Source organism: Pseudoliparis swirei, chromosome 15 (genome assembly GCF_029220125.1).
Source record: "Pseudoliparis swirei isolate HS2019 ecotype Mariana Trench chromosome 15, NWPU_hadal_v1, whole genome shotgun sequence".
Classification (NCBI taxonomy): Eukaryota; Metazoa; Chordata; class Actinopteri; order Perciformes; family Liparidae; genus Pseudoliparis; species Pseudoliparis swirei.
The window spans coordinates 1,331,403-1,342,879 of NC_079402.1; the positions used below are offsets into that span (position 1 = coordinate 1,331,403).

Here is an 11,477-nt window from a genome sequence, read left to right on the forward strand (position 1 = left end):
AGAGACTTCAATAACTAGAGATATGAACATAAGAGACTTCAATAACTAGAGATATGAACATAAGAGACTTCAATAACTAGAGATATGAACATAAGAGACTTCAATAACGAGAGATATGAACATAAGAGACTTTAATAACTAGAGATATGAACATAAGAGACTTTAATAACTAGAGATATGAACATAAGAGACTTCAATAACGAGAGATATGAACATAAGAGACTTCAATAACTAGAGATATGAACATAAGAGACTTCAATAACTAGAGATATGAACATAAGAGACTTCAATAACTAGAGATATGAACATAAGAGACTTCAATAACTAGAGATATGAACATAAGAGACTTCAATAACTAGAGATATGAACATAAGAGACTTCAATAACTAGAGATATGAACATAAGAGACTTCAATAACTAGAGATATGAACATAAGAGACTTCAATAACTAGAGATATGAACATAAGAGACTTCAATAACTAGAGATATGAACAAAAGAGACTTCAATAACTAGAGATATGAACATAAGAGACTTTAATAACTAGAGATATGAACATAAGAGACTTTAATAACTAGAGATATGAACATAAGAGACTTTAATAACTAGAGATATGAACATAAGAGACTTCAATAACTAGAGATATGAACATAAGAGACTTCAATAACGAGAGATATGAACATAAGAGACTTCAATAACGAGAGATATGAACATAAGAGACTTCAATAACTAGAGATATGAACATAAGAGACTTCAATAACTAGAGATATGAACATAAGAGACTTCAATAACGAGAGATATGAACACAAGAGACTTCAATAACTAGAGATATGAACATAAGAGACTTCAATAACTAGAGATATGAACATAAGAGACTTCAATAACTAGAGATATGAACACAAGAGACTTCAATAACTAGAGATATGAACACAAGAGACTTCAATAACGAGAGATATGAACATAAGAGACTTTAATAACTAGAGATATGAACATAAGAGACTTCAATAACTAGAGATATGAACATAAGAGACTTCAATAACTAGAGATATGAACATAAGAGACTTCAATAACTAGAGATATGAACATAAGAGACTTTAATAACTAGAGATATGAACATAAGAGACTTCAATAACTAGAGATATGAACATAAGAGACTTCAATAACTAGAGATATGAACATAAGAGACTTCAATAACTAGAGATATGAACATAAGAGACTTCAATAACTAGAGATATGAACATAAGAGACTTTAATAACTAGAGATATGAACATAAGAGACTTTAATAACTAGAGATATGAACATAAGAGACTTCAATAACTAGAGATATGAACATAAGAGACTTCAATAACTAGAGATATGAACACAAGAGACTTCAATAACTAGAGATATGAACATAAGAGACTTCAATAACTAGAGATATGAACATAAGAGACTTCAATAACGAGAGATATGAACATAAGAGACTTCAATAACTAGAGATATGAACATAAGAGACTTTAATAACTAGAGATATGAACATAAGAGACTTCAATAACTAGAGATATGAACATAAGAGACTTCAATAACTAGAGATATGAACACAAGAGACTTCAATAACTAGAGATATGAACATAAGAGACTTCAATAACTAGAGATATGAACATAAGAGACTTCAATAACGAGAGATATGAACATAAGAGACTTCAATAACTAGAGATATGAACATAAGAGACTTCAATAACTAGAGATATGAACATAAGAGACTTTAATAACTAGAGATATGAACATAAGAGACTTCAATAACTAGAGATATGAACATAAGAGACTTCAATAACTAGAGATATGAACAAAAGAGACTTCAATAACGAGAGATATGAACATAAGAGACTTCAATAACGAGAGATATGAACACAAGAGACTTCAATAACTAGAGATATGAACATAAGAGACTTCAATAACGAGAGATATGAACATAAGATACTTCAATAACTAGAGATATGAACATAAGAGACTTTAATAACTAGAGATATGAACATAAGAGACTTTAATAACTAGAGATATGAACATAAGAGACTTCAATAACGAGAGATATGAACATAAGAGACTTCAATAACGAGAGATATGAACACAAGAGACTTCAATAACTAGAGATATGAACATAAGAGACTTCAATAACGAGAGATATGAACATAAGATACTTCAATAACTAGAGATATGAACATAAGAGACTTTAATAACTAGAGATATGAACATAAGAGACTTTAATAACTAGAGATATGAACATAAGAGACTTCAATAACTAGAGATATGAACACAAGAGACTTCAATAACTAGAGATATGAACATAAGAGACTTCAATAACGAGAGATATGAACATAAGATACTTCAATAACTAGAGATATGAACATAAGAGACTTTAATAACTAGAGATATGAACATAAGAGACTTTAATAACTAGAGATATGAACATAAGAGACTTCAATAACGAGAGATATGAACATAAGAGACTTCAATAACTAGAGATATGAACATAAGAGACTTCAATAACTAGAGATATGAACATAAGAGACTTCAATAACTAGAGATATGAACATAAGAGACTTTAATAACTAGAGATATGAACATAAGAGACTTCAATAACGAGAGATATGAACATAAGAGACTTCAATAACGAGAGATATGAACATAAGAGACTTTAATAACTAGAGATATGAACATAAGAGACTTTAATAACTAGAGATATGAACATAAGAGACTTCAATAACTAGAGATATGAACATAAGAGACTTCAATAACGAGAGATATGAACATAAGAGACTTCAATAACGAGAGATATGAACATAAGATACTTCAATAACTAGAGATATGAACATAAGAGACTTCAATAACGAGAGATATGAACATAAGAGACTTTAATAACTAGAGATATGAACATAAGAGACTTTAATAACTAGAGATATGAACATAAGAGACTTTAATAACTAGAGATATGAACATAAGAGACTTCAATAACGAGAGATATGAACATAAGAGACTTCAATAACTAGAGATATGAACACAAGAGACTTCAATAACTAGAGATATGAACAAAAGAGACTTCAATAACGAGAGATATGAACATAAGAGACTTTAATAACTAGAGATATGAACATAAGAGACTTCAATAACTAGAGATATGAACATAAGAGACTTCAATAACTAGAGATATGAACATAAGAGACTTCAATAACTAGAGATATGAACATAAGAGACTTTAATAACTAGAGATATGAACATAAGAGACTTCAATAACTAGAGATATGAACAAAAGAGACTTCAATAACTAGAGATATGAACATAAGAGACTTCAATAACTAGAGATATGAACATAAGAGACTTTAATAACTAGAGATATGAACATAAGAGACTTCAATAACGAGAGATATGAACATAAGAGACTTCAATAACTAGAGATATGAACATAAGAGACTTCAATAACTAGAGATATGAACATAAGAGACTTTAATAACTAGAGATATGAACACAAGAGACTTCAATAACTAGAGATATGAACAAAAGAGACTTCAATAACTAGAGATATGAACATAAGAGACTTTAATAACTAGAGATATGAACATAAGAGACTTCAATAACTAGAGATATGAACACAAGAGACTTCAATAACTAGAGATATGAACATAAGAGACTTTAATAACTAGAGATATGAACATAAGAGACTTCAATAACTAGAGATATGAACATAAGAGACTTTAATAACTAGAGATATGAACATAAGAGACTTCAATAACTAGAGATATGAACATAAGAGACTTCAATAACTACAGATATGAACACAAGAGACTTCAATAACTAGAGATATGAACACAAGAGACTTTAATAACTAGAGATATGAACATAAGAGACTTCAATAACTAGAGATATGAACATAAGAGACTTTAATAACTAGAGATATGAACATAAGAGACTTCAATAATTAGAGATATGAACATAAGAGACTTTAATAACTAGAGATATGAACATAAGAGACTTCAATAACTAGAGATATGAACATAAGAGACTTTAATAACTAGAGATATGAACATAAGAGACTTCAATAACTAGAGATATGAACATAAGAGACTTCAATAACTAGAGATATGAACATAAGAGACTTCAATAATTAGAGATATGAACATAAGAGACTTTAATAACTAGAGATATGAACATAAGAGACTTCAATAACTAGAGATATGAACATAAGAGACTTTAATAACTAGAGATATGAACATAAGAGACTTCAATAATTAGAGATATGAACATAAGAGACTTTAATAACTAGAGATATGAACATAAGAGACTTCAATAACTAGAGATATGAACATAAGAGACTTTAATAACTAGAGATATGAACATAAGAGACTTCAATAACTAGAGATATGAACAAAAGAGACTTCAATAACTAGAGATATGAACATAAGAGACTTCAATAACTAGAGATATGAACATAAGAGACTTTAATAACTAGAGATATGAACATAAGAGACTTCAATAACTAGAGATATGAACATAAGAGACTTCAACGGGATATGAACCATCACTTCCTCTTAAAGGTACAGTACTTCCTGTCAGCTACACGTGTCTCCTCTGGTCCTGCAAGTGAAACAAGGTGAATACTTATCGTGTCTCCACGTTGACCTTTGACCTCCAGGTGTGACCAACGCCACCTTCGCCGACAGCCCGGTGCACTACAGCGCCGGCGGCTCGCTGACCGGGCCGGTGTCCAGCGTCTACGTGGAGCTGCGGACGCGCTCCGAGAGCGCGGTGCTGCTGCGGGCGTCCCGCGGCGCCGCCCGGCTGACGGTGGCGCTGCTGGACTCCTCGGTCCGGGTGGAGATCCACTCCGGCGGCGGCGTGGAGCCGCTGGCCTTCACGGGCGTCCGCAGGGTGGCGGACGGCGGCTGGCACCGCGTGAACGTGTCCATGAGCGGCGCGCGGCGCGGCGCGTCCCCGTGGGTCATCACGGTGGACGGCATCACGGACGCCAGCAGCGCGCCGCAGAGCGCCGCCAGCCTCGACTTCCTGAACCGGGACGGCGCCGCGCTGGCGCTGGCGGAGCGCTTCACCGGCTGCCTGGGCGCCGTGCGGCTCGGCGGCGTCTACCTGCCCTTCGTGGACGACTCCGGGGCGCCGCAGCCGGCCCGGTTCCGCCGGGCCGGAGAGCCGCGGCCGCTCCGCCTCGGCTGCAGCGGCGCCCCGGTGTGCGACCCGAACCCGTGCGAGAACGGCGCCGCGTGCCGGGACCTGTTCGACCTGCCGGGCTGCGCGTGCGCGGCGGGCTGGGAGGGCGAGCGCTGCCAGACGGACGCCGACGACTGCGCCGCGCGGCCCTGCGGCGCCAACGGCCGCTGCGAGGACCGCCTGGCCGGCTTCCGGTGCCGCTGCCACGCCGGGTTCACCGGCGAGCGCTGCGACGAGGACCTGGACGAGTGCGAGCGCCACGCAACAACAAGACAAACACACTGATGAGACCACAACAACAACAAGACAAACACACTGATGAGACCACAACAACAACAAGACAAACACTGATGAGAACACAACAACAAGACAAACACTGATGAGAACACAACAACAAGACAAACACTGATGAGAACACAACAACAAGACAAACACACTGATGAGAACACAACAAGACAAACACTGATGAGAACACAACAACAAGACAAACACTGATGAGAACACAACAACAAGACAAACACTGATGAGACCACAACAACAAGACAAACACTGATGAGAACACAACAACAAGACAAACACTGATGAGAACACAACAACAAGACAAACACTGATGAGAACACAACAACAAGACAAACACTGATGAGAACACAACAACAAGACAAACACACTGATGAGAACACAACAACAAGACAAACACTGATGAGAACACAACAACAAGACAAACACTGATGAGAACACAACAACAAGACAAACACACTGATGAGAACACAACAACAAGACAAACACTGATGAGACCACAACAACAAGACAAACACTGATGAGAACACAACAACAAGACAAACACTGATGAGAACACAACAACAAGACAAACACTGATGAGAACACAACAACAAGACAAACACTGATGAGACCACAACAACAAGACAAACACTGATGAGAACACAACAACAAGACAAACACACTGATGAGAACACAACAACAAGACAAACACACTGATGAGAACACAACAACAAGACAAACACTGATGAGAACACAACAACAAGACAAACACTGATGAGAACACAACAACAAGACAAACACACTGATGAGAACACAACAACAAGACAAACACTGATGAGAACACAACAACAAGACAAACACTGATGAGAACACAACAACAAGACAAACACTGATGAGAACACAACAACAAGACAAACACACTGATGAGAACACAACAACAAGACAAACACTGATGAGAACACAACAACAAGACAAACACTGATGAGAACACAACAACAAGACAAACACTGATGAGAACACAACAACAAGACAAACACTGATGAGAACACAACAACAAGACAAACACTGATGAGAACACAACAACAAGACAAACACTGATGAGACTACAACAACAAGACAAACACTGATGAGAACACAACAACAAGACAAACACACTGATGAGAACACAACAACAAGACAAACACACTGATGAGAACACAACAACAAGACAAACACACTGATGAGAACACAACAACAACAGAAACCAGGAAATAAAATAAACGCATTTAAATAATATATAATAATATTTAGTGTTGCTGGAGATGATCTCAGCTGGAGAGAAGTTGATCTCCTCCTCCTCCTCCTCCTCCAGGTGGGAGTACCCTCCTCTCCGGTGTGATGAAGACCTCCGGTGTGATAACGATGGCGTCTGCTCTGACGGTCTGTGGGGAGCCAACTGCAGCTGTGAGCCGGGCTTCACGGGCAGCAGGTGAGCTGCAGGAGGCGCTGGAGTCGACCCTTGACCCCTGATGATGATCTCTCTCTCTCTCTCAGGTGTGAGTTGGAGGTGGATGAGTGTGAGTCCAACCCGTGTCGTCATGGCGGTTCCTGTTTGGACCGGTTCAACATGTTCGTGTGTTTGTGTCCGCCGGGCTACAGCGGGCCGACCTGCGACACCAACGTACGTCTTCTTCTTCTTCTTCTTCTTCTTCTTCTTCTTCTTCTTGTATGTAAATATAAGTGTATTCTCTCCCCCCCCTCACAGAAACAGGCCCACCGACAGCCCTTCCCCTGGCTGCTGGTGGCCGGCCCCCTGCTGTGCCTGTGCGTGGTGACCGTGGTCATCGTCATGGCGTTCGTGGCGTTGACGGCGAGGAAGAAGCGTCAGTCGGAGGGCGCCTACAGCCCGAGCACACAGGAGGGGGCCGGGGCGCGGCTGGAGATGGACAGCATGATCAAAGTGCCGCCGGAGGAGCGGCTCATCTGAGGGGGGGGGGGGGGGGGCACTCTGAACTGTCTGGGGGGGACACCGCCCCCTGGTGGAGGGACCGGGTACTGACCCACCAGCTCTGTGTCACTACAGAGGAGAGCGGAGAGGACAGAGAAGCACACACACACACAGATATACACACACAGATATACACGCACACACAGATATACACACACAGATATACACGCACACACAGATATACACACACAGATATACACACACACACAGATATACACACACAGATATACACACACACACACAGATATACACGCACACACAGATATACACACACACAGATATATACACACACACAGATATACACACACACACACACACGCAGTGGGACACGTGGCCCTCTGACCTTTGTGACGCTCAAAGAAACACGGCGTGTGTGTCGTACTTCCTGAGGGTCTCCGTGTCGTCGTGGCGACCACTGAGTGGCTCCTGTGTGAGCTCTTCATCGTCGTCATCATCAGTTCTCTCTTCACTCTTCAGGACCTCGAGGAGCTTCAATGTGTCTCAATGTCTAAATGTTTGATGTCCCGGAGCCTCTGGGGGTCGATGTGTTTCGTGTGATGTCATCGATATGCAAAACGGGATTTTGGGGCTTGGAAAAATCAACTGGAAAAATCTGTAAAAACTTTGTATTCCACATGTGAGAGTGGAAGGCCGGCGAGGGCCGTCTCCACGTCGCCTTCTGTACACTTTGTATATTTAAGTTTAATATTGTTTCTTCGTCTTGTAAAAAAAGTTCACTCGTTTTTTTAGGGCACGGTGGAAATATTTCACAATAAGACGAAAGGAATAAAGTTTAGAAGATGAAACTGAGGACGGAACGGTCGGGTTGTTATTGTTATGTTCACAACGAATAATAAACATGCAGTACATCGGAGTCTTTCCCAGAATGCATTGGGCTCAGGTTGCTCCTCCATCGCAGACAGACGGACACGTTCAGAGACCTGAGGAAGTTACCCAGCATGCATCAGTTGGGACTGTGAGAGGAGACAGGTGGTCTCCACCTGGTCTGACCTGGTCCAGGGTCCTGATAGCCACATGCTAACGGTAGCCGGCTCCAAATGACCAAATTAAGTCACTTAGGGTTTAAAAACCAAGATGGCGACGGCCAAAATCACGACGACTGTTAATTCTTTTAAGACTTTAATTAACAGACAAAAGAAGAAGAAGAAGAGCATTGTTGTGGATTGCAATTTTATTTTAATATTTCTTCTGTACATTCTGGTGTTGCTAAAGAAAAGCTTGAAAAAAAATCATCAGAACCACAAATACATTGAAACGGTCCATGTAGGTCCTCATGAATATTCATATGGTTAATAAAGACTGTATGAATATTCATAAGCTCCTACATGGACCTCATGAATATTCATGCAGTCCACGGAGGAGCTTATGAATATTCATATGGTCTTCATTAACCATATGAATATTCATGCAGTCCATGTGGGAGCTTATGTGTATTCATGAGCCCCTACATGGACCCTATGAATACTCATGAGGTCCATGTAGGGGCTTATGAATATTCATATGCTCCTACATATTCATATGGTTAACATGGACCCTATGAATATTCATGAGGTCCATGTGGGAGCTATGGACCATATGAATACTCATGAGGTCCATGTAGGAGCTCATGAATATTCATATGCTCCTACATATTCATATGGTTAACATGGACCCTATGAATATTCATGAGGTCCATGTGGGAGCTTATGTGTATTCATGAGCCCCTACATGGACCCTATGAATACTCATGAGGTCCATGTAGGGGCTCATGAATAGTCATACACTCCTACATGGACCTCATGAGTATTCATGAGTATTCATGAGGTCCATGTAGGCGACCATGAATATGCCCGTGTGTGGAGGGCTTTGGGTGAAGAACAGAAACACGTTGAAGGAATCAGGCGACATAAGAAATGTTCTGTGATGAAGAAGAAACAGATGACTTCACTGAGGAAGAGGAGGAGGAAGAAGAGGAGCCACAATGTATCCACGAGACGACGAGATATGTGATAAGTGCAATAGGACACACACACACACACACACACACACACACACACACACACAGAGTAAGACAACATAAGTCACTTTCTTCAGGCAGCAGCAGATTTGGCGAAAAATAACTTTTTGAAACCAGCGAATATAAAACCAGGTAATCAAAAGTCCACAAATATGTCCTCACAGCAGGGGGGCAGGGTGTGTGTGTGTGTGTGTGTGTGTGTTACATGCATCAGGACCTTCTTTCACAGTGAAGAGACACACTGACTACAGGATGTGTTACTGGAGGTGAAGACACCTGGACACACCTGGTCATTTGGAGGTCATGTGGTCACGTGGTGGTCACGTGGAGGTCATGTGGTGGTCATTTGGAGGTCATGTGGAGGTCACGTGGAGGTCACGTGGAGGTCATGTGGTGGTCACGTGGAGGTCATTTGGAGGTCATGTGGTGGTCACGTGGAGGTCATGTGGTGGTCACGTGGAGGTCATTTGGAGGTCACGTGGAGGTCATGTGGAGGTCATGTGGTGGTCACGTGGAGGTCATTTGGAGGTCAGATGGAGGTCATGTGGAGGTCACCAGTGTGTCAGAACCCGTTCTTTGTGTTAACTGTAATGTGCTGGCGGACAACTTGAAGCATGATCATGTTGATTCTCTTGTATTCAGCCTGAGATCATCAGACGGTCCTGAAGCCCACGGCACGCCCAGGGCGTGCCCAGGGCGTGCCCAGGGCGTGCTCACGGCGTGCCCAGGGCGTGCCCACGGCGTGCCCACGGCGTGCTCACGGCGTGCCCAGGGCGTGCCCAGGGCGTGCTCAGGGCGTGCCCAGGGCGTGCCCAGGGCGTGCTCAGGGCGTGCCCAGGGCGTGCCCAGGGCGTGCTCACGGCGTGCCCAGGGCGTGCCCAGGGCGTGCCCAGGGCGTGCTCAGGGCGTGCTCAGGGCGTGCTCAGGGCGTGCTCAGGGCGTGCTCAGGGCGTGCCCAGGCGTGCCCAGGGCGTGCTCAGGGCGTCCCGCCGCGTTCTTGGGGCGTCGCCCAGGCCAAAGTCAGCAGATCCCCAAACAGATCCTGAGTCTTCCGCCTGTCGCCCGCGGCGCGGAGCGGCTTCGCCGCCGCGTCGGCGTCCGCGAGGCTGGAGAGGGCGTGGTTACTGGCAGAGAAGTGAGGCGGGGGGGCGACGGAGGAGGAGGAGGAAGCCGGCTGGAGGAGGCCGTAGCCGGGCGAGTGTTGTCTGTAGAGGCCCGGTAGCGTGGAGAAGGACTGCGGCGCCGTGGCGGGCGAGTAGGAGCCGGGCGGAGGCCCGTAGGCGGCGCCGAACGGGTTCCCGCCCACCGTGTGGGAGTAGCACACGAGAGGCGGGGCGAAGGGGTTGAGCGACAGGTGAGGAGGCAGCGGGAGAGGAGGCGGGCCCTGAGGGAAGCACCGGGGCGGGGGCGTCGGCTTGCAGGACGCCGCGCTGGTGAGCGGGTCCAGGAGGCTCATGAGGTCCAGGCCCGCCTCCTCCTCCTCCTCCTCCTCCTCGGCGGCGGTCCTGATGGGCGTCAGCAGGTCTCCCTCCGTGGTCATGCTCAGGGCGTGTCTGAACTCCTGCCCCCCCGCCGTCGCCGCCGCTCCTCGCTGGGCGGCGGCAGCGGGCGGCGCGAGCACGGCGCCGAGCTCGGGCGTCTTCCTCCCGTGGGGCCGCGGGATGGTGATGGACCCGGACGGGTCGGGGGCGTCGGGGCCGGACAGCTCGTGGGCTTCCGTGGGCGCGGGCGGCCGAGCGGGGGGAGGTCTGTCGCCGGCGGCGGCGTCCAACCCCGCGCTCCACAGCTTGTTGTACGGGTTGGGCAGCTTCAGGCCCGGAAGCGTCCGCGAGTGTTCGGCGCCGCTCAGAACCATCCGCTGGAAAGAGAGAGACTTTAAGGATCTCGCCGGTCTCTGGACCGGTACTGAAGGCCCGGGCCCCTGACCTGGTAGCTGAACTTGGCGTGGCGGTCCTCCGGGCCCTTGGGGGTCCTCAGGTCCTCCGGGCCCTTGGGGGTC

At 44.4% G+C, this 11,477-nt stretch overlaps 1 protein-coding gene across 1 annotated transcript in view; it reads left to right on the plus strand.

Annotated features, from left to right (window-relative positions):
* Window positions 1-8,335, plus strand: part of crb2a (crumbs cell polarity complex component 2a) — a 29,422-nt gene extending 21,087 nt beyond the window's left edge. Inside the window, exons 10-13 of the mRNA XM_056432166.1 lie at window positions 4,666-5,443; window positions 6,826-6,942; window positions 7,008-7,134; window positions 7,219-8,335. Coding sequence (XP_056288141.1) covers window positions 4,666-5,443; window positions 6,826-6,942; window positions 7,008-7,134; window positions 7,219-7,440 — 1,244 coding nt within the window. The 3' untranslated portion in view covers window positions 7,441-8,335. The remainder of the gene's footprint in view (window positions 1-4,665; window positions 5,444-6,825; window positions 6,943-7,007; window positions 7,135-7,218) is intronic.
* The last annotated feature ends 3,142 nt before the right edge of the window (window positions 8,336-11,477 follow it).